Source organism: Octopus bimaculoides, chromosome 10 (assembly GCF_046866305.1).
Source record: "Octopus bimaculoides isolate indiv1 chromosome 10, ASM4686630v1, whole genome shotgun sequence".
NCBI classification, from domain to species: domain Eukaryota; kingdom Metazoa; phylum Mollusca; class Cephalopoda; order Octopoda; family Octopodidae; genus Octopus; species Octopus bimaculoides.
In genome coordinates, this window is record NC_142937.1 from 20,930,971 (window position 1) to 20,955,619 (window position 24,649).

At 35.1% G+C, this 24,649-nt stretch overlaps 2 protein-coding genes across 2 annotated transcripts; both read left to right on the forward strand.

The window, feature by feature from the left end:
- Positions 1 to 2,573: 2,573 nt before the first annotated feature.
- Positions 2,574 to 9,279, forward strand: LOC106868592 (trypsin-3). The gene is made up of 6 exons (XM_014913923.3): positions 2,574 to 2,694; positions 3,759 to 3,915; positions 6,577 to 6,701; positions 7,627 to 7,758; positions 7,880 to 8,025; positions 9,068 to 9,279. The coding sequence occupies exons 1-6, from the start codon at positions 2,589 to 2,591 to the stop codon at positions 9,221 to 9,223; spliced, it is 822 nt and encodes a 273-aa protein (XP_014769409.2). The 5' UTR covers positions 2,574 to 2,588; the 3' UTR covers positions 9,224 to 9,279.
- Positions 9,280 to 16,931: 7,652 nt separating this feature from the next.
- On the forward strand, positions 16,932 to 23,662 carry LOC106868591 (anionic trypsin-2). The gene is made up of 6 exons (XM_014913922.3): positions 16,932 to 17,052; positions 17,966 to 18,122; positions 20,577 to 20,701; positions 21,776 to 21,907; positions 22,025 to 22,170; positions 23,453 to 23,662. Exons 1-6 carry the CDS (start codon positions 16,947 to 16,949, stop codon positions 23,609 to 23,611), a joined length of 825 nt encoding a protein of 274 aa, XP_014769408.2. The 5' UTR covers positions 16,932 to 16,946; the 3' UTR covers positions 23,612 to 23,662.
- The last annotated feature ends 987 nt before the right edge of the window (positions 23,663 to 24,649 follow it).

A 24,649-nucleotide genomic window follows, 5' to 3' on the forward strand; every position in this document is an offset into this window, starting at 1 on the left:
GCAATTTTTTTATACATCATTTATTTTCAAAATGAACATAAACAAAGTTCTATTTTAATTTTCATTTTCTATAATGCTCTTCCATCTATCAGGTAAACCTGCAGGGCCCCTCTTCCAAAATTTACTCGTCCGTAACGAAAAATACTCCTCCAGTACTGTTCTGATATCGTCTACAGAATTCATATTTTTTTCCGTCCAAATGATTTTGAAGACTGCGAAATAAATGATAATCAGATTGGTCAACGTCCAGCGAAAATGAAGGGTGAGGTATTGTTTCCCATTCAAGCTGTTCTAGCCTTTGGAATGTCGTCCTCGGCGTATTTGACCGAGTATTATCCTGATAATACTTTTGTCTTGAAACTAAAGATAGTCCTCGTTCTTCTTAAACTGCTCAAGCTGCTCGCAATAAACCTCCTTTGTTTCTGGGGTGTTTCTGGGATATTTCTCCTATCATTACCCACTGTCATCGGTGCTTGACATTTTTATAGAGAATCCATTTCTCGTCACCAGTCCCTCTTCGGTCCAAAAAAGGCTTATTCGTGAGATGTGACAGCAAAGAAGAGCTCCGATTCACTTCCTGTGCGCTCAATTAGAGTCTAAAATTGTGTGAGGAAGCCACTGACGCGCAATTTGCTGACTTTTCTGATGACATGCAGGTGTCGATGAATGTTTGAATGAACGAATCCAAGCGTCTCTGCTAATTCCTCACCAGTTAAGATAGGATTTTGTTCCACCAGATTTTGCAGGATATCTTCGTCAAGCTCTATAGATCTTTCAGAACGTGGTTCGTTTTCTAAGCTGTAATTTTCGTCCCTGAATTTCTGGAACCACCGTTGAATTGGCTTACACTTATTGCCCAATCCCAATATATATATATATATATATATATATATATATATATATATATATATATATATATATATATATATATATATATATGTGTAGTAATATTCCTCGCATTTTCCGTTGTATTTTTTGCAAAATATGCCGAAAATTCTCCTTTGTCACTTCAATAATATCTTTGAAAAAATAACTGTTTAAATAGAACTGCACTCTTCAAATCTTGCACTCAAAATACAAAATAGTCATGCAATACTTGCAATGTAATGTTTTCAAACAAGTAGTAAGAAAATGACAAGAAACTGATAATAACTCATTCTGCGCCACTTCTCCGTAGTTATTTCAAGTATTTTACAAAATGACAAAAGAAAAAAAAAATGAAGAAAGAAAGAAAAGGATTCGCTTTAATGAAAAAATGGAACATAAAAGCAATAATTCTAAAGCTGAAAAAAGAAATGAATTGAGCTTTTGAGATTTGTGATTTTATAATTAAAGTTGAATTCAAAACCTAAATTTTGCAACATATTACTTACTTGCACTTTCGTAAACTAAGACCAGTTTTCAATGGCGCCTGAAGTAATGAAGTTTACAATGGCAATATGTGTGTGTGTATTTCAGTGCGTGTGTGTGTGTGTGTGTGTGTGTGTGTGTGCGTGTGTGTGTGTGTGCGTGTGTGAGTGTATGTGCGTGTGTGCATGTGTGTGTGTCTCTAATGGTCAGTGGTCAATCTAATATAATATAATATTAATATTGCGCTGTAAAAATTACCAGTAACCTAGCCTGACAGCCACTAGAATTAGTAAACTAGTTCGGATTATAAGAGATACCGGTTCAGCTTTCCAGAATGTCGCTGTTGTAATTGTAATGTGTCATGTTGAACAGCCATACCGTTTGAGTCATATCTTCGGGAATACGTTGAAAATTCCTAACATATTTTAGTCTTATTAAACCTCTTTAGCTAAGTTTGGTTTTAGTTTTGCCAGATCTAATATGACGGGAGACTTGTAGACATTACAGTAAATAATCAATGCATGTTGTTGAATACTTACATAAGCGATTTGACAACATTGCCATGAGGCAATTTGGTATTGTTGTCTGGTACCTTATTAAGTATATCTCAAGGGCGGAATAAAATTTAACATGTCTGGCCATATGGCAAAACTAAAGAAGCCGTTTGTGAGTTAACAGCTGAGCTTAGAACTTGTTTTCATAGCAACAAAATATAAAGAATATGTATTGATATCTGTTTTATCTCAACGAAATTTTCTGTGAAATGCGTCAGATAAACACGATCCTATCAGTTTCAGAGATGTCGTTATATTCTTTAGGAAAACTTCTTTTACACCGAAGCGTATGAAAATAATGGCTCTATTGATTGTTTCAATGGAAAAAATAGGAAATATTGACCTTCAAGCAACAAGCAATAATCTCCGTTTTATTCAGACAAACATTTGCTTCTTTATATTTAACATATGACAAATATGATTCGAAAGCCATGCTTATATGTATGTATGTATGTATGTATGTATGTATGTATGTATGTATGTATGTATGTATGTATAGAGAGACATACACATATGTACATACACACACACACACACACACACACACACACAAGCACACACACACACAAGCACACACACATATGTTTATACATATGTGTATGTGTGTATGTATGCATTTTTGCGCCTGCTGATGTATGTACAGGGAAAGACAGGGAATGAGTGGGCAACTGAATTCCTATAAATATGCCAAGCAAACTGTGTGCATGCAGATTTCAGGTTTTGATCACCATGTATAAATCTCTTGGCTTGATCATCCTTGCAGTGGTGGCCTGCTTCCATGCAGTACCCAGTAAGTAAGAAAACAAGCTGGCTTGTTTTGACACCTTTTCGATTTCGTTAATCATTCTATATGCATCTTATAGCATTATTGTTTTTAATGTAGAATTTTCTTGTATAATTTAATAACTTCAAATGTAAATGTTTAATTTTCTGTTCATATACAGTGGAGCTTCAGTTTTCGAATACCTCTCAATCACAGGAAAAATTGTTTACGAATAATTTTTCGGACATAAAGCGTCTCGGATGAGGAATCCTGTCTTGAATAACGAAGACGCAAACTGCCAACAACGGTTGAAAATAAACAGAACGTCTGTTGCTTTCTGGCTTTCCCTCTGTGGACATACCTTTTCAAATGAATCCACTAGGTCTTCAATTGAAATTCCTATGCAAAAATAATTTCGCTTTACAGAAATTTCGAGTGACAGACGGCCTTCACGGGCGAAGTAGATTTATAAATCGATTTGCAAAGTATTTTCATTAAATTCATTACCATTTTCAATCTTTTATGACGCATATCGAGATTAGATTTGCTTTCGCGAGTATATAATTTGAACTCAAAAAGGAAAATGGTGCGATAGGTAACAAAAATATGTTTGGATTCTTGCTTCCATGGCATACAGAGTAAACGTATTTTGAATTTGCTTAATTACTTCTGTAGTTTTTTGAAAATAATATAAGGTGGAGATACGGTCACAATTTCCATTAACGTTGCCTCTTTATCATAATCAAAATGGCGTATATGAAACTCAAATATTTGACTGCTATTTATTTTCTTGACACAAGATCAACTATAACGTAGAATCTAAAACAAAATATCGGAGTTAATTTAATACTTCTAGACGTTATCTGACATATGTTATCAAAGTATTATAGACGTTTAACTCTTAAGCATCGAGGAAGATATGAAGAAAGGTCTAAATATTCCATCATTGGCACTTTCATAGACATATTTCTTTTCAAAATTTCTTAAACGGATATGAATGAGTGATTTGTTCAGGCCTTGCTACTACAATGCTAATGCGATCCAATATACGTGTGTGCGGTGACAAAAATGAGATATTTTCTTGTTTTCAGTTAAGGATGTAGACGAACATATTGTGGGTGGAAGTGACAGTCGACATTGTGAGTTTCCTCATATGGTATACCTCGATATTGCCCTGGGTGATGGAGGAACATTCTGTGGTGCATCTTTGATTGGCAAGAAACATGTCTTGACAGCAGCCCATTGTCTGTAAGTATGTTTGATTGTTTTGGTCATTGGGTTCTACCGTTCTTGGGCTCAGTTTTGAAGGATATAATTCCGCACCCGTCTCCCCCTTCGAAGAAAAAGTCATACCCAGTTATCATATTCTTTAAATCTCTTATTCTATCGAACTTTCTTTGCCGGAGCACTAAGGTGCGGAGACGTAAACAAAGCAACAACAGTTGTCAAATAGCGGCGGTCGTGGGAAAAACAGAGGTACAAAGGTACACGTATGTCTATGTATGTGCATGTGTGTGTGTGTATGTGTGTATCAGACTTCTACACAGTTTCTCTCTACCATGTACTCTCACAATGCATTGTGCGATCTGGAGTTGCTTCAGAGACTACGTGACGAAGATGCCGCGAAATGGAACTGAAAAGCCAGCTTCTTAATCACACAGCAATGCCTGCGACTATATTTTGTGTTTATATTCCCACGGAAAATTTGATCGATTTAGATTTAAATCTATTGTTGCTGTGGTTGTGGTGGTTGTGGTGGTGGTAATGATAGCAGTAGTTGCATGCATTTTGCCTCGTATCAGCGCTAGTCAAGCTGACTTATGATCAGAAGTGTTGTAATCATGATAACCCTGTTTGGTTGGAGATGTGGGAATCTGTAATCCCATGTATATATACTGCCATATTTCAAAATATGTTTGAATGAAATATGTACCTGCTAGCAGCTCAAACTGCTAAATCGAAAGCTTCTACTACATCGTTTGACCTCCCAGACGTGGCAGTCAAATCTCTTTGAAATCAAATCCTACGATTTTTAATTTCAAAACATTCAAATTTTAGTGATAAACAAACATAATGAAATGCAAAATACAGATTTATAATATTGATTTCGAAATTCGGCACAAGGCCAGCAATTTCAGGAAAGAGGTAAGGGTCGATTACATCTACCCCTTAGTTCAAATGGTACTTATTTTCTCCATACCGAAAGGATGTAAGGCAAATCGAACTCGGCAGAATTTGAACACAAAACAGCCGGTTTGCCGCCTTAAGTTTAGTAAGATATCGACTTTGGCACAAGGCTAGCAATTTCGAGGCAGTGGTAAGTCGATTACAAAGACCACAGTGCTTAACTGATATTTAGTTTATCAACCTCGATAAGATGAAAGGCAAAGTAGAATTCGGCGTAAATAGAACTCTGACCGTAATGACGGATGAAACGGCGCTAAGCAACGTGACCGTCGTGCTAACGATCCTGTCAGCTCGCTGCCTTCAAGTTTAGTAAGACATCGATTTCAAATTTTGGCTCAGCGTCAGTAATTTCGGGTGAAGTTGGTAAGTCGATTATATTTATTTTATAAACCCCGAAACGATGAAAGACAATGTTGGTATCAACGAAATTCGTACTCCGACCGCAAAGACGGACGAAATGTCGTTAAGCCTTTTGCCCGGCGTGCTCACCGGTCTGTCAGCTCACTGACTTAAGGTTTATGTTATGTCTGAAGCTACTGCTATCTAGCACTTTCGGACGATATCTACTCAACGGCTAGTCAACAGTTACTGAACAATCAGTCTACTGTCAGTCGACTCCTACTACGGTCAGACTACCTCTATTTATATGTCTTGGTCGAGCCTACTTCTTCGCTTGGGGCGTCAACACAACAGTTTAATAAAATATCATAAATCACTATGCGAAAACGAAGCGCCAGCTGGTTTCCAATGATATGAGTGAATAGATGCTAGAATATTAACACTGGGTGAGAGAGAGATATTCTCATATAACAGAGGAGATTTCCTGCATCGACGTTTCACTCACTAGATAGAATACCTAAATCGCACTCAAAACACCTGCATCATTTTCAGAAGTGAAGAACACATTGCATAATTCAGTATTAGAGCAAGTAAAGAAGGGTGGTCATATGAGGAATGCATTTAATCACAAGCCTGCTCAGTCAGGGTTGACCTAGTATTAAATAACAACATCTGTGCTTCGCGAAGTGGTCGATACCGACTCCTAAAAAGCGAGTGAGTGGGGCATTTTACATTGGTACTGGAGACAAAGTATGAAGAAAATACTCGAGACATATCTTGCGTCCGTTCATCTTCTCCGTTCCCTACTCATTCGTGAGTTATGGGATAGAATTCTCAGGCGTTATCTCCATAGGGTCCTCTCAGAAGCAACGGACAATTCACTTTCCAACTGGATTTCCAAGCGTGACCTACTGTTACTATGGATGTTATCCAACCTTCGAAGCATCTTTTCATTGTCTTATGTGTGTAAAAACTATTTCCATTGATCATCCTGCGTGTGAATAAGCTGGTAATTTCAGCGGTGAAAATTATTTGTAAACGTTTTATATTGATGAAACGACGCCATTATTCTTTTGATGGCAATCCATCTATTGGCTTAAAATTGTTGTGGCTCGTTTAGTTTTGTTGAATCTTGACATAGAATAACTGAATGCTGGGACAGATGTTTAAAGAGAGCTGCTAAAAGAAAGGGTACGGTAGTTTTAAAGGTATATGAAGCACCGACCTAAATCTTAATTAAAGCTCCAGCACATTTCCTCTTTTATCTGAGCAATGATGAAGAGGAAGGGTAGAAAGAGTAGGACCACAAATACTAGCAGCAACAGCAGGAGTAGCGGTAGATAAAGTGGATTTTTATATAAGCTGAATTTTCTTTTTCTCTAGTAAAAACAAAGACGTTACGGGAATTACTGCTAACTTTGGATCAACCAACAAGAATAACGCAACAGTTCAGATACCCGTAAAGAAATGGGTGTTGCATCGGAATTACGTGAGAGGGCGTACTTTCGGTTAGTATATTTTTTCTTTTGAAAAATTATAACAGAAATTAAACTTTGCGCATGTTTTGTTTTTGGATTTGGTTTCCTCGATTTTTTTATGTAGACTATCATGCTGAAACAGATGTCGTTGTATCTCGTTAGGGTAATTGTACCAAAAATAGATACACGCCTAGGTTCTATTTCACTTCTTTTACTACTAGCCAACTCGTTAACATTTAACCAATTAAATAACCGATCGTTTGACTATTCCTTCAGTGAATCAATCAGTCAATCAATCAATCAATCAATCAATCAATCAAGGAAGCAATCAAACTATCAATTAATCAACTTGGTTTGTCAAAAGTATCTTCCTCGCTATTGGTAAAACATATACATAGAGGGCGGGATTTCACTCGGTTTCCATCTGCGAAATGCATTCTCAAAGCAATGATTGACTCGGAGCTCTAGTTTTTTTACTTTAACCAGTTGAGCATTCCCTTGGTGGTTGAAAATATGTGCATCGCTGATCATGAGCTGAAGTGGTTGGGAAGCATCAAATCCATGTGTTGAGAGGAATTCTTTTGGGTGTGAGCAATTCATCAGTGGAAATATGAGCGTTTGTTCATCATCCTTCAGTAACTGTTTTTAGGGAACTTTTGAGCGAGAGGAGTTACTCGATCTAAAGAAAATTGCAACTGGATCCCACCCGCAAGTTTATGCGTTGTTTATCGTGATATGAGAACACTATGTCGCGTACCTAGCGTTTTGATGTGTGTGCCTGGTATACACTTATCAGACGGGTAGTCGTGATGGGTATACTGGGTTTCGTATAATTGCACCCCAGTGTCACTTTGATGATATGCTCTGCTCTCTCACTCAATGATAATAAAAACTGTATGTATTGATATACAAAAATATTTCAAAAATACTTAGTGTTCTTCACGTCATTTTGCAGATAATGACATTGCTATCTTGGAATTGAAGTCACCTGTCCCGACCAGCCGATGTATCATGCCTATAGAGGTACCAAAGAAAGGAGATACATTCAAAACGCGATGTGTCACTGCTGGATGGGGTCAGACCGGAGGTATGTCATGTTAATTTATAAAATTTTATCTCTGGAATTGAAAGTTTAGTCCCAAATACGATTTATACATTTATTTATTAACAAAATATTTCATGTTCTTTGCATTTATTTTATTATCTAGAAACTGGACATTACCCAATCCAGATGAAACGAACTAATATTGATATCATCCCAAATGATAAATGCCAACCCTATTCTCCTGGTGCCTCGGTTGAAATGCATATCTGTGCTGGCGACCTCAAAAGAAATGGACAAAATATTTGTTACGTAAGATGACGTTTATTTATGATTTCAGATTATAAGCATATTTGTTCCATTTCATATTTTAACTTTTTGCATTCCATCCATTCATCTATCCATCCATCGGGCCATCCGTCTTTTCATCTATCTTCGTCCACTATGTCTGCGAGAGTCGTAGGGGCAGAGTCCATAGGCATCTCAGTCATATGCGGAGTGAAAATCAAGGAAAATAAATCAGTCGTAGTGAGGGACATAGATTTGTTAAGGTTCATGCGCCCACTCTTTTCCTTAAATCGGCACTGCCTATACAGCCACACAGTGCGCAACACGTCAGATGTCGAAGTGAATGTAAAGTAACATAAAATGAAATGATCTCCTCAACCGTAAAACGTAACCCGGTCATCTGATCAACAGTTCCACACTCTAAACATTAGGTGACCATCTTTGCCCCATAGAAATACTTTTTTTCTAAATCCTAATGCAACCTGATGGGAAAAGAAAAAGCTAAATAGTGCAGGTACATTTCTAATTTATAAGAATATCAAAATGAATATTTGAGCAGGATTTTATTTTATTTTGAAAATACGCTATCTTCATCTGTTCGTGTCTCTTTGTATCTCTTTCTCTCTTTCTCTCTCTGCCTCTGCATGTCTCTTGGTCTATCTCTCTTACTCTCTCTGTCTCTGTCTATGTCTGCCTATCTGTCTGGTTCGTTCTCTCTCTTTCGCGCTCTCTAAATATATTCATCATTTTGTATGAATTAATCTGTCTCTGTACAGATGTGTATTTGAATGATAAATGTTTGTAACAATTATTTTTAAATGCTTCAATCCTAAGTAGATAAAGTTATAAGTAATAGCTTGCAAATATTGTTTTTAATTCTAAAAAAAAAACACACTTCTGGTGGAAAAAAAGAGATGGCCCCACAAGTTTTGATTAATACAATATTTACATGTTATTTTTAATGAGCATATTTACTTTGAAATCAATTGTTTTAAATTAAATTATTTCACGTTCTATCGAAGTTTCTCACTATTTATCACATAATGTCTTTCTTATTATTACATAGGGAGATTCTGGCGGTGGTCTTATCTGCAGGAGGAACTCTGATAACAAATACGTCGTTGCTGGCATTTCTTCTTACGGCTTTGATTGTGATGAAGGATTCGGTGTCTTCACAAACACCGCCAATTACAGAGATTTCATTAATAACAATACTACATAGTAACTCGGTCCCAAACAATAAACCATTTTATTAAATGAATAAATCTTTAAATCAAATTTGTCTTACTATTTCTTCTGTTGCTTTTTTTTGTTGTCGGTTATATTTTATTTCGCTACAGTCATTAGAATATGACCATACTGCAGCACCGTCTTGAAGAATTTTTAGTAGAATAAACCAGGTACATATTCTAACGATTTTTAATTTTATTTTTGGCATCAAAAGCGGTAGTAAAGCGGTGATAGGAGACAAATACATATCCAAAAGCACCACCCCACACACACACATGTATACATGTCTGTATGTATGTGTATATCTACATCTTTATATTTAAATATACATATATATATTTTTTTTTTTTTGGCAAGATTTTTGATGTGAAATTGTGTGTTGAAACAGATGTTGTTGTAGTTGGGGATGGTCATATTGCCAATTTAGCCAATAAAAACACACGCACTGTATATTTGGTGTTAATTTGCTTCAGTTTTATATTACATTATATTACATTAATCCTATTTCGGCCAAAGTTCTTTCGTCACACTTCTGTGACCTCATCAGTGGTCCTTTGCTTTCTTCTTTCTTATGTGTGTCTCACCTTGCTAACTATCAGCCATGTTGTATGGCTGACATTTAGCAAGGTGAGACACACCATGTCGCGTACATATGATTGTGATGCGTGTGCCTAGTGTACCCTTATCAGACGGCTAGTCATGATGGCTATATTGGGCTTTGTATATTTTACCAAAGTGTCAATTTGATGGCATGCACTGCTCTCTCACTCAATAATAATAACAATAATAATAACATCGAAAAACACCTCAGGAATGAGAACCTAGGTTCGAAATGTCCCAAAGACACCTAATTAAGTCTGGAGGGTATCATCCGAAACGCTGCGTTAACAACAAACAAGACGAGGACATATATCCATCAAATATAGATAATGTAAATAAAGTAGATGTTATTAAAAGAACATGTAAATATTGTGTGAAACAAAACTTGTGCGGCAGTCTATTTTTCCTAGAAGTGTTTTCGTAAATAATATATATATATATAAGCTTACTATTAGAATATATATACACACACACACACACACACACACACACACACACACACACACACACACACACATATATATATATATATATATATATATATATATATATATATATATATACTTATATATATATACATACATATATATATATATACATATATATATATACATACATATATATATATATATACATACACACACACACACACACACACACACACACACACACACACACACACACATATATATATATATATATATATATATATATATATATATATATATATATATATATATATATATATATATATATATATATATGCATACATACATATATAAACTTGCTTTTAGCAAATTTTGGGATGCGTGGCATTCAGTGAATGAAAAATGCTTTAAATACTACAGAAACTACACCTAGGGCAGACACAGAAGAGCTGTAGTTTTTCATGAGTTTTCGACCAAAAAATAATAATAATCTGTATCGTGCCTTTAACGATAATTTCGTATATCGGAGGAAACGGCAAAATTTGCGTAGATTTAGGGCTCGGTCAAGTAAGAAATTACTGGGTGGACGTAAGAAAGTAAACAAATGCAATTTGAAACGATAGATGAATACAATAAATAAAGTCTTTCAGCCAAACACGAGAATAAATATTAACACCAAGATGAAATCCTCTACTGGAAATAAAAAAGAAAATTAGTAAGACAGGAGAAAATTTTGACCGTAACACTTGGAGTCCAGTGGTTAAAAGACAGAGAAGGGGAAATTAATCACGGGTTAAGTGTGAGCATGAGATAAGAGGGAAGAATAGGAGAGAAGAGAGAGCGGGAGGGATAAAGAGAAAGAGAGAGAGAACAAGTGAAGAAGGGGACATGGATTCGAACTTGGCTGTACGGTTTAGAAGCTCCATGTGCAAGTTCGTGCCTCCGGGTTCAGAGCAACTGCGTGCCACTTTGGAGAAGTGTCTTCTACTAATATCCCCGGACCAGCTAATGCAATATAAATATGGAATCTGAAAGAAGCTCGTCTTGCATTATACACACACACACACACACACACACACACACACACACACACACACACACACACACACACACAAATATATATATATATATATATATATATATATATATATATATATATATACAAGATAAACAAGAGTGAAAAAACTACAGAAGGCTTGTGTTACATGGTTAAAGTGTATATTTAAAATATGTCAGAAAAATGTTATAAAATTTTTTTGGTATATAACCATTGTATTTGGAGAAATAACCGGTTTCGTGTTGTCTTTTCAAATTTCTCTACTTCATGGGAACATGTCTACGCTCCCGTCTGTAAATAAAAGAGTTCTAGAACTATCTAGAACTCTTTTATACATCCAACCACGTGCTTTCACATACCAGAAGGGAAATAGCCCTGAAACTCGAGTTGCCTTTATATATTTATATTTATATATTTGATACTTTATATTGAAAACTCAATATTTCATCTACATTCAATACTTTATTTCATGGTGCCATCCATTTTTATTTTATTTTATTTTATTTTATATTATATATTGTATGTTCCATATTCCATACCCCACACTGGTTCTGCAGGAATATAAATAAAACATAAAAAACAGACAGTGTTGGAACTCTTTTAAACAAAATAATATATTCTTCTATACACAATCATACAAAAAAAAAACAACCTCTCTTGTATTTATTTTTACTCTATCTGTGTGCATGCATACACATGCATAATTACATGTATACCTACCTACCGACCTGCCTATCTTCCTACCTACCTACCTACCTACTTACCTACCTACCTACCTACCTACCTGCCTACCTACCTATCTACCTACCTACCTACATACATGCATACATACATACATACATACATACATACACATATATATATATATACTAATTGAGTTAGAATGCAGAGAGATCTAATGGATACAAATTAACGTATTAATTAATCAACATATTAAGTAAATATTGTTTCATTTCTAGAGATTAAAATTACGAAGGATATATAAAATTATGATGTATTCGCATTTTAAATACCTTGTCAGGGAAATCGTCAGGGTTTTCAGAGGACAGTTATGATTACATTACAATACTTTCGAAATATACGGATTATAAAAGCATATTTACTACGTGTCTATATACAGGTTGTTCAAAAAGTCTCTCCACAGTGAATTTTTTCATGCTGCACATCACCATAGCGCTACTTGAAGAACGGATTATTTCGAAGGAAATTTGGCCACCAAGATCACCTGATTTAACACGGTCAGACTTAATTTTCGCGAGCAAGTAAAGGATCAGTTTATAAGAATTGCCCAAATACCACTCAATACTTACTGCGGAGAGACTTTTTAAACACCCTGTATACGTGTGTGCGGGTACACATGCATAAAACTATTCCTTTTATTTCAGTTCAATTATAATGGGTTGGCAACTAAGTTCCCGCCGTTTAATAGAAAATAACAACTAATTAATCAATAATGTATTCGCCCTTCTTGTTTACAATTTCTTCCCAACGTTAAACAAGATATTCAATACCTCGTTGGTAGAAATCACCCGATTTCGACTCGAAAAATTGATCCAACCAAGCTCTCAATGTTGCATCAGTAATGAACGAAACTCCGCGCATAGCATTTGAAAGAGATCGAAAGAGGTGGAAATCCGTTAGCACTTCCCAGCCATGCGTTTGAATGGCTTCCTTGGTCATATTGGCGATATGAGGGCGGGTGTTGTCGTGCAGCAGAAGAACTCCATGCTCCTGATTAGGTCTTTTCTCTTGAATAGCCAGGTTGAGTCGTTCCATCTGTTGAACATAGAGTTCCACGTTGACTGTTTGGTTCCATTCAAGCAATTCGTAATGGATAATCCCTTCCCAGTCCCACCATGCGCCCAACATCGTTTTACGCGGATGAAGATCTTGTTTCACGCGCGGTGTCGCTTGTTTACCGGGGCTAAGCCATTCCTTACGCTGCTTCATATTGATGTACAGACACCATTTCTCGTCGCCAGTAACGATGCTGTAAAGAAATCATTGCTTGTGTTCATGAGTTGAGCGGTGACGAGCATGCAAACCAGCGGAGATTGTGGCTCGTTGATTTTTGTTGTTGTCACATAAAGCATGCAGAACCCATGCAGAATACTTCTGAACCTTTCCCATCGAGTGAAGATGCTTTTCCATAGCAGTGTGGGAACATTCCATTTTCTCTGCCAGTTCGCTTCCCGTTTGACGAGAATTTTCATACAATAGTTGATTTAATCTCTCTTCATTGAACTCAACTGGACGGCCAGAACGAGGTGCGACCTTGAGGTCAAATTTTTCATTTTTGAACTTGGCATACCAATCACCAGCGGTTCTTTCAGCTATGGCACCCTTTCCATGCACAGCACAAATTTTGCGAGCAGCTTTTGCGGCCTTAGAACCTTGATTAAAATTTTTAAAAAGGAGGTGTCGAAAATGCTCGTTTTTCTTAACTTGACATTCCATTTTAATGATCTGAAAATAAGCAAAAATAAACTAAAATTAATTATCAAGCCTCTTTAAAATCTGAAAAAATAAAATGCCCCAGAAGTAAGTTTATGAATCTGTTTTGCAAGTTTCGTCATGTGAAATCGTGTACTGGAACGGGTATTGTTGTATTTCATGATGGTGATATTATCTTTATTTGTTGCCAAACAAGCACATGCAGAACAGAACCAGGGGAAACACGCGGATGGAAGAGTCACTAAAGAGGTCACAGATACGTGACAAAGTAGTTCCAGACAATAGACATAAGATAAAATAAGAAAATAGTAAACGAGTAAAGAACGAATATATAATGCGTGTATTTATTTGGCAAAATAAATAAATAAGACTAGCCAACGCCTAAGTACTGGAGACCAGTTAGTCGACATCACAGTACATATAATACGCTTCACACACAAACACACACTCAAACACACACACAAAGACACGTTTACATACCACGACCCAGCATACGTATACAGCATATAGACGCTACTTTGTCTGTAAATACATGCAGTAATCACTCACCATATTGTGGTTTACCTATGGTGCCATCAGTACATCGCGGAATTTTCTGGATATTATATGTAAATTTATATCGTGGGCTACTCAGTATATCGTGGGTTTCTCCGACCGATAACTATTTATACTTTTGTAGATTTTAATTATTTCTGTGGTAAAATAAGCGAAAGGATTATTGAAATTAACCATTACTCATTTTGCCCCAGTTTAGACATCAGTTTTTGAAAATTGAAATTTATCAACTTAGCGAATAGTGTAGGAGAAAATAGAACAAAACAGAGGAAAGAATTTGGATTGTTGAATACCAGAAATTATCTAGATATTTTACTAGCAACCTCAATTACAACTGAATCAAAGTTGAGGGAAAATTTATTGAAAATAAAGTACCTGTTACCTGATGGTTTCAATCTGCCTCAACTGCATCAACAACAATGGTAGCCAATGTTTACTCTGAAAGATGATGCAAGAATACGAAATAGTCATGCAATACTTGCAATGTAATATTTTCAAACAAGTAGTAAGAAATTGACAAGAAACTGATAATTACTCATTCTGCCCCACTTCGCCGTAGTTATTTCAAGTATTTTACAAAATGACAAAAAAATAGTGAAGAAAGAAAATCCGGTTTAATGAAAAGATGTGAATATAAAAGTAATAATTCTAAAGCTGAAAAAGAAATGCATTGAGCTGTTCAGTGTTTTAATCTTATAATTAAAGCTAAAGTCAAAATCTAAATTTTGCAACATATTACTGACTTGCTCTTTCGTAAAATAAGACCAGTTTTCAATGGCGCCTGAAGTAATGAAGTTTACAATGACAATATATCTTTGTGTGTATGTTTGTGTGTGTGTGTGTGTGTGTGTGTGTGTGTGTGTGTGTGTGTGTGTGTGTGTGTGTGTGTGTGTTTAATAGTCAGTGGTCAATCTAACGTCACTGTGTTCAGTCATGCATTGAAAGAAGAAATCTGAACTAGAGACAATAACTAACTTCTTTCTATCAATCTTTTTATCCCTCTTTATAAACATTTATCCTCTCTCTCACTCACATACACACATAAACACACACACATACAGACACACATAAACACACTTTTATCACAGGTACAGCATCATGTGTCCAGAACATCCGTTTCAAGAGCATTTCGGATTACTGATTTTCCGAACCAGCAGCTGGTCACAATGCAAATAAAATAAATATTAAACTAGTTTAAGCAATTAAATACAATACAGGAACCTGTATCTTAGTGTAATTGATAAAATTGTATTAATATTGCACTGTACAGCAACTAGAATTAGTGAATTAGTACGGATCATAAGAGATACCAGTTCAGCTTTCCGGAATGTCGGTGTTGTAATTGTAATATGCCATACTGAAAGGCCATAGCGTTTGAATCAGATCTTTGGGAATGCGATGAAAATTCCTAACATCTTTTAGTTTTATTAAACCTCTTTAGCTAAGTTTGGTTTTAGTTTTGCCAGATCTGATATGACGGGAGACTTGTAGACATTACAGTAAATAATCGATGCATGTTGTAGAATACATAGACAAGTGATTCGATAACCACGCCCTGAGGCCTCTTGTTTGGTATTGTTGTCTGGTACCTTGTTAATTAATTCTTAAGGACGGAATAAAATTTAACATGTCTGGCCATATGGCAAAGCTAAAGAAACCGTTTGAGAGTTAACAGCTGAGCTTAGAACTTGTTTTCATAGCAACAAAATATAAAGAATATGTATTGATATCTGTTTTAACTCACAACGAAAATTTCTGTGAAATGCGTCAGATTAACACGATCCTATCAGTTTCAGTGATGTCGTTATATTCTTTAGGAAAACTTCTTTTACACCGAAGCGTATGAAAATAATGGCTCTATTGATTGTTTCAATGGAAAAAATAGGAAATATTGACCTTCAAGCAACAAGCAATAATCTCCGTTTTATTCAGACAAACATTTGCTTCTTTATATTTAACATATGACAAATATGATTCGAAAGCCATGCTTATATGTATGTATGTATGTATGTATAGAGAGACATACACATATGTACATACACACACACACGCACACACACAGATATATATATATATATATATATATATATATATATATATATATATATATATATATATATATATATATACATATATATATATATATATATATATATATATATATATATATATATATATATATATATATATATATATATATATATATATATATATATATATATATATATATATGTACATATATATATATATGTATATGTATATATATATATATATATATATATATATATATATATATATATATATGTGTGTGTGTGTGTGTGTGTGTGTGTGTGTGTGTGTATGTATATAGGTATGCATGTATGTATGTATTTGAAATTTATAGAAAAGCAGAAGACGAAGACAGGTGTATGAACAACAAACAAATGCATCCGCTTGACACTCAGGAAAATGAAAGTCTTTTACGTTTCGAACTTGCGTCTTCAACAGAAAGGAATAGCAGAGAATAAACAGAGAATTAAAACAACTTGTACATTTCAGCAGCGTCTGTGGATGTATGTATGTATGTATGTATATACAGAGAAAGACAGGGAATGAGGGGGGGCAACTGAATTTCTATAAATATGCACTGCAAACTGTGTGCATGCAGATCTCAGGTGTTGCCCACCATGTATAAATCTCTTGGCTTGATCATCCTGGCAGTGGTGGCCTGCCTCTATGCAATACCGAGTAAGTTGGAGAAAAAAGCTTGTTTTGACATCTTTTCGATTTCGTTAATTATTCTATACGCCTCTTATAGCATTAATGATTTCAATGTACAATTTTCGTGTATAATTCAATAACTTCAAATGTAAATGCTTAGTTTTTTCTGGTCATACAAAGTAGAATTTCTGTTTACGAATGCCTCGCATCACGAAAAAATTGTTTACGAATAACTTTTCGAACATAAAGCGTCTCCGCTGATGTATGCTGTCTTGAATAACGAATACGCAAACCGTTAACCACGGTTGACAAGAAGCAGGAGAACGTCTTTTGTTTTCTAACTTTCACTCTGTGGACATCCCTGTTCGATTGAATTAATTATGCCTTCTCGTGTGATTCCTATGGAAAATAATTTTGTTTTACTGAAATTTCGAGTAACAGACTCCCTTCAGGAATGAAGTAAATTCATAAATCAAGGTTGTATTGCATTAAATTCATTATAATTTTCAATGTTTTATGACTTATATTGAGATTAGCTTTGCTTTCGCTAGTATATCATTTAAAGACAAAGGAGAAAATGGTGCGAAACGTTACAAGAATATGAGAGAATTCTCGTTACCGTGGCATAGAGAGTAAACGTATTTTCATTTTTTTTACTAACGTCTGTAGTCTTTTGAAAACAAATTCGGTAACGATTTACATTAATATTCCCTCGTTATCATAATCAAAATAGCGTATATGAACCTCAAAAATTTGACTGCTATTTATTTTCACGACACAAGATCAACTGTGACGTTGAATCTAAAACAAAATATCAGAGTTAAAAGAGTGCTTAAACTAATACGAATGAGGGATTTACTCAGGCCTTACTACCACCATGCTAACGCAATCGAATATACGTGTGTGCAGTGAGAAACTTAAGATATTTTCTTGTTTTTAGTTAAGAATGTAAACGAACATATTGTGAGTGGAACTGAAAGTCAATATTGTGAGTTTCCTCACATGGTATTCCTCAATGTTTCCCTGGTTGACGGAGGAGGTATCTGTGGTGGAACTTTGATTAGCGATAAACATGTCTTGACAGCAGCCCATTGTGTGTAAGTATGTTTGTCTGTTTCTACCATTGAATCCCTGCTGTGCTAGGGCTCCGCCTTGAAGGGTTTATATTTCGAACCCACCCCTATCTCCGAAGAAAAAAAAATCTTCTCTAGTAATCATATTCTTTAATTCTAACTTATTTTATCGAACTTGTTTGCTGGAACATACATACACACATAAATAAATACATACATACATACATACACACACACACACACACACACGCACATATATATATATATATGTATATGTGTGTGTGCATGTGTGTGTGTGTGTGTGTGTGTGCATCAGGCTTCTACACAGTTTCTGTCTACCAAGTACTCTCATAAGGCAGAAGTTTTATAATCATGATAAACATGTCTGGCTGGAGATGTGGAAATACATTGTCTCTGGCATATATACCACCTTATTTGAAAATAAAGTTAAATGAGATTTCATAGGTATTTAACTGTTATTTCTAGCAGCTCAAACTACTAAATTGAAAGCTTCTACAACACTGATTGACCTCCTAGAAATTGCAGCCAAAGTTCTTTCAAATCACATCCTACCATTTTAAGTTCCAAATATTCAAATTTTAGAGATAACCAAAAATAATGAAATGCAAAATATAGAACGCCACGACACAAAAATTGGATATTTATGGTAATTCTAGATTCCATATTCAACAGCAAAGTTTGTTTATATTCCTTCGTTTGAGATATAACAAAATCTTTGGAACTTTTCTTCCAAAAGATAACATGTTTCAATTATTTTATTTATAGTCATTTTAAGTATATGTAAAATATAAACTTATTAAACCGACTGTATGTACACGAACAGCAGAACTACCAAGTGGTTCAACAGATTTCTTTTCAAAATATAGTTTAAATTCTCTCATTGATCTTCAGAAAGTAGAATGAAGGTTTAATGCAATATTGATCTCAAATTTTGACACAAAGCCAGCAATTTCAAGAGAGGAATAAGGCGATTACATCTACCCTTTTGTTCAAATGGTACTTATTTTATCACCACCGAATGAATGCGAGGCAAATCGACCACGGCAGAATTTCATCTTAGAACAGCTGGCTCGTCGCCTTAAGTTTAGTAAGATATCGAATTTGGCACAAGGCTAGCAATTTCGAGGTAGGGGTAAGTCGATTACATAGACCCAGGTGCTTAACTGATACTTAGTTTATCAATCTCGATGTGATGAAAGGTAAAGTAGACTCCAGCGGAGTTAGAACTCTCACCGTAATGAAGGACGAAATGCTGCTAAGTATTTTCACCGGCGTGCTAACGATTCTATCAGTTTGCCGCCTTAAGGTTTAGCAAGATATCAATGTCAAATTTTAGCTCAATGTCAGTAATAACAGGTGAAGCTGGTAAGTCGATTACACTTATTTTATAAACCCCGAGACGATGAAAGACAATGTAGTTATCGACGAAATTCGAAATCCGACCGCAAAGATGGACGAAATATCGTTAAGCATTTGGCCCGGCGTGCTAACCGGTCTGTCAGCTCATTGTCTTAAGGTTTTATAAAATATCATAAATTACTATGCGAAAACAAAGCGCCAACTGGTTTCCATTGATATGAGTGAATAGATGCTAGAATATTAACACTGGGTGAGAGACAGATATTCCTATATGAGAGAAGAGATTTTCTGCATCAAACATTTCACTCACTAGACAGAATATATCTCACTCAAAACCCCTGCATCATATTTAGAACGGAAGAACACATTGCATAATTCGGAATTAGAGCAAGTAGAGAAGGATGGTCATATGAGGAATGCATTTAATCATAAACCTGATCAGTAAAGGTTGGCCGAGTATTAAACGTTAACATTTACGATAGTCAGTTCTTCAAGAAATGGACGATACCAACTCATAAAAAGCGAGAGAGTGGCGTATTTTATACGGGTACTGAAGAGAAAGTATGAAGAAAAATATCGAGACATATCTTGCGTCCGTTCCCCTTCTCTGTTCTCTACTATTTCGTGGGTTATGGGATAGAATAGTCAGGTGTTTTCTCCATAGGGTCCTCTCAGAAGAAACCGTGAATACACTCTCTGGCTGTTTGTAAAAACTATTTTCATTGATTATCATGCGTGTGAATAAGCTGGTAATTTCAGTGGTGAAAATTATAGATGAAACAATGCGTGTATTCGTTTAACAGTAATCAATCTATTGGTTGTAAATTTTTGTGGCTCGTTTAACTTTGTTGAATCTCAACATAATATGATTAAGTGCTGGGACGGATTTTTAAGTAGGGTTGCTAAATGAAAGGGTGTGATAGTTTAAAAATGTAGATGAAGCACCGACCTAAATCCTAACAAAAGCTCCAGTACAGTTCCTCTTTTATCTGAGCACTGATGAAGATGATGACGACGACGATGGTGATGACGGTGATGAGGAAGAGGAAGGGTAGATAAAGTAGATTTTTATATCATTTGAATTTTCTTTTTCTCCAGTCCAGAAGGCGTGGCGGCAATTACTGCTCACATAGGATCAACCAACAAGAAAACTGCAGTAGTTCGGACACCCGTAAAGAAATGGGTGAAGCATCGAGATTACATTAGAAAGCAAGGAACTGTCGGTTAGTATTTTTTTGTTTTCACCCAAACACAATTAAAAAATTATGGAAGAAATTAAACCGTTCACAGGTTTTCTGTTTGTAGTTGGCTACGAAGATTCTTTACGTAAACTTTTGTGCTGAAACGGATTTCATTTTGCGAATAGTAGATACACGCCAAGGTTCTGTTTCATTTCTTTCATTATTAGCTAATTCGTTAACATTTAGTCAATTAACTAACCGATCGTTTGATTAATCCTTCAGTCAGTGAATCAATCAATCAATCAATCAATCATTCAATCAAAGAATCGATTAAAGAACTAGTATTGTCAAAAGTCACTTAGTCGCCATTGGTGACTATGTCGATGACATATCGTCTCTGTTACGATCTGTTGCAGGTCTATTCTGCTTCTCATCAGTTGCTACCACAATATTAACCCTTTCCCTGTGGATATCAGATATATCCACTGAAAATTTTTTTTATCCTTAACTGTGGAAAGCAGTTTTATATGACAATCTCTGTTTTCTTGAGGAATGTCATGTTTGAAACCTATTTTTGCTTATTCAGCCAACATGACTTGCTAAAAATACCAATTCCATTCTTCTTATTACTGGAATAACCACGAAGTTTAATATTGAAATATAACGTGTAAAACCTTTCTTCGAGTGGAGAAAGGTTTTTCCATTCAAATACAATATCAAAGGAAACATTCATTTCCACCATTTGTTTAAGTAAGAAAATCTTGACTAAGTCATTAAAATAACGGTTTATCTCAACCCCAAACAGACAAGGGATGAGCCTATATAATGTCAACTGCGCACGTAGCGAATTTCATAATTCAGTCATGGGTGTATTGGTTTTCGTATAATTGTACCCCAGTGTCACTTTGATGTGCTGCTCTCTCACTCAATAATAATAATAATAATATTAATAATAATAACAATAATAATAATAATAATAATAATAATAATAATAATAATAATAATAATAATAATAATAATAATAATAATTCTGTGTAATGATATATACAAATATTGAATTTTGTTCTTCACATAATTTTGCAAATAATGCTTATTGCTCTTCACCTCATTTTGCAGATAATGACATTGCTGTCTTAGAATTGACGACACCTGTCCCGATCAGCGCATGTATCAAGCCTGTGGATTTACCAAACAAAGGAGATAAATTCCACAAGAGATGTATAACTGCTGGATGGGGAAAGACCGGAAGTATGTCATGTTAATTTATAAAATTGTATCTCTGCAATTGAAAGTTTAGTCCCAAATATGATTTATACATTTATTTATTAACAAAATACTTCATGTTCTTTGCCTTTATTTACCTAGAACATGGAATTTTCCCAAACCAAATGAGACGAACTAATATTGATATCATCCCAAATGATAAATGCCAAAGTTATTCTCCTGGCACCACGGTTGAACAGCATATCTGTGTTGGCGCCCTTTTAAGAAATGGAACAAATATTTGCTACGTAATATGACGCTTATTCACTCTTTCATATTATACGCATATTCCTTCCATTTTTAATTTTCAGTTTTGGTATTGTATCCATCCATAGATCCATCCATCCATCCATCCATCCATCCATCCATCCATCCGTTCATCCATCCATAGATCCATCCATTCATTCATCCATCTACCCATCGGTCCATCCGTCTTTTCATCTGTCTTCGTCCACTATTTCTGTGAGGGTCGTAGGTGCAGAGTCCACAGGCATCACTTCCATATTCGGAGTGAAAATCAGGAAAAATATGCAGTTGTAGTGGTGACTAAAGGAACAAAGGGAGTCAACTGTTGAATGTTAGCTCTCTGATTGCTCTCTGCTATATAAGTGGATTCTCCGATTGTAAACGAAATGTGAGGATTCTGTAATTTCTTGCGCTACAACCTGCACAGCGGATCTGTTTATGAGGAACAAACATTTGTTAGAGTACATTCGCTCACTCTTTCCATTAAATAGACATTGCCTATACAGAGACACACAGTGTACTACACGTCAGATGTGGAAGTGAGTGTAAAGTAACGCAAAATGAATTGATTTCCTCAACCGTACAACGTAACCCGGTCTTCCGATCGTCATTTCAATAAGCTAACCATTACGTCACTCATCTTCGCCTTCTACAAATGCGTTTTTTTTTTCTTTCTGAATCCTAATGCAACCCGGAGGGAAAAGAAACAGTTAAATAGTGCAGGTACATTTCTCATTTATAAGAAAATTAAAATGAATATTTGAGCAGAATTTTGTTTTATTAATTTTGTAAATGCGCTGTTTTCATCTCTCTTTGTCTCTCTCACACACAAACACACCCACATACCCACACACACATGTTCTTTCTCTCTTACTCTCTCTTTATCTATTTCTCTGTTTGTCTGTCTCTCTGTCTGTCTGTCTGTCTCTCTCTTGCACATTCTCTAAATATATTCACCATTTTATATGAATTAAGCTGTATAAATATTTATTTCATTGATAAATTTTTTAACAGTTAATTTCTAATGCTTGAATCCTAAGTAGATAAACTTATATGTAATAGCCTGCACATATTGTTCTTCTTTTTTAAAACAAAACCACTTTTAGGTGTGTGTGGTCGGGAACGACTGTTTCACAAGTTTTGTTTAACACAATATTTATATGTTATTATCAATAACCTTATCTACTTTCGAATCAATTGTTTGAAAATAAATTATTTCACGTTCTATCGAAATGTGTCAATTATTATGACGTAAAAAAATATTCAAAAATGTTTATTTCACAGGGAGATTCTGGCGGTGGTCTTCTCTGCACGACGACCGTTGACTACAAATATGTCGTTGCTGGCGTTGCCTCTTATGGTTATGATTGTGATGAAGGATTCGCTGTCTTCACAAACACCGCCAATTACAGAGATTTCATTGATGAGAATATTACAGAGTAATTGGTTCCAAACAATGAACCATTTTATTAAATAAATAAATCATTTTAACAAGCATGTCTTAATTTTTTCTGGGATTCGTTTGTTTTTGTCGGTTATATTTTATTTTGCTTCAGTCATTAGATGACGGCCATACGGGAGCATCGTTTTGAAGTCAAATGTTTGTTTGGACGCTAGGACTTATTTTTTTAAAGCCTAGTACTTATTCTATCGTTTTTTTCCCCCTAACTTACGTCTGTCTTTCTATGTATGTATGCATGTATGCATGTATGCATGTATGCATGTATGTATGTATGGATGTATGTATATATGTATGTATGTTTGTATGTATGTATGTATCTATCTATCTGTCTATCTGTCTCTCAGTCTGTCTCACTGTTAGTATGTCTGTCTGTGTGTTTGCGTGTGTGCATGCGTGTGTGTGTGTGTATGAATGTGTATGAATATGTGAGTGTGTCTGTGTGTGTGCGTGTGTGTGTGCATGTGTGTGTAGGTAGTTAGTCAATGAAATCGTCTGCTGTGTTTCACTTTATTAACTGACTGCCGAGACATTCGTAGCTGTTATTTCGATCTGGCTGTATCTCTTATGGAATAACAGTGGGTTCCCTACATTATTAATTACCTCAATACATACCCCTAAATTACAAGCATACATACATACATTTGTACCTATGCAATTACGTATCCATGTGTGCGTGTATACACAAACATACGCACACATATATATATGTATATATATATATATATATATATATATATATATATATATATATATATATATATATATATATATATGTGTGTGTGTGTGTGTGTGTGTAGATATATGTATATAGATATATGTATATACACATATGCATATATACACATACACATATATATATACATATGTGTGTGTGTATATATATATATTTATAAAGAAATAAAAATGCACGCATATAAACACGTTCATTGATGTGCATAGTCACACACTCATACTGAAACAGTCGCAGGAATGTATGAGTAAAGTAGCATGCACACAGACATCATTCGCTGTTTTTCACT

What these genes read in the sequence shown, in the direction of transcription:
- LOC106868592 (XM_014913923.3), top strand. Translation starts at nt 2,589, where the DNA reads ATGCCAAGCAAACTGTGTGCATGCAGATTTCAGGTTTTGATCACCATG. An exon ending in TTGACAGCAGCCCATTGTCT is followed by an intron (nt 3,916 to 6,576) that starts GTAAGTATGTTT and finishes CTTTTTCTCTAG; the next exon opens with TAAAAACAAAGACGTTACGG. An exon ending in CGTGAGAGGGCGTACTTTCG is followed by an intron (nt 6,702 to 7,626) that starts GTTAGTATATTT and finishes GTCATTTTGCAG; the next exon opens with ATAATGACATTGCTATCTTG.
- LOC106868591 (XM_014913922.3), top strand. Translation starts at nt 16,947, where the DNA reads ATGCACTGCAAACTGTGTGCATGCAGATCTCAGGTGTTGCCCACCATG. An exon ending in TGGATGGGGAAAGACCGGAA is followed by an intron (nt 21,908 to 22,024) that starts GTATGTCATGTT and finishes TTATTTACCTAG; the next exon opens with AACATGGAATTTTCCCAAAC. An exon ending in ATGGAACAAATATTTGCTAC is followed by an intron (nt 22,171 to 23,452) that starts GTAATATGACGC and finishes TTTATTTCACAG; the next exon opens with GGAGATTCTGGCGGTGGTCT.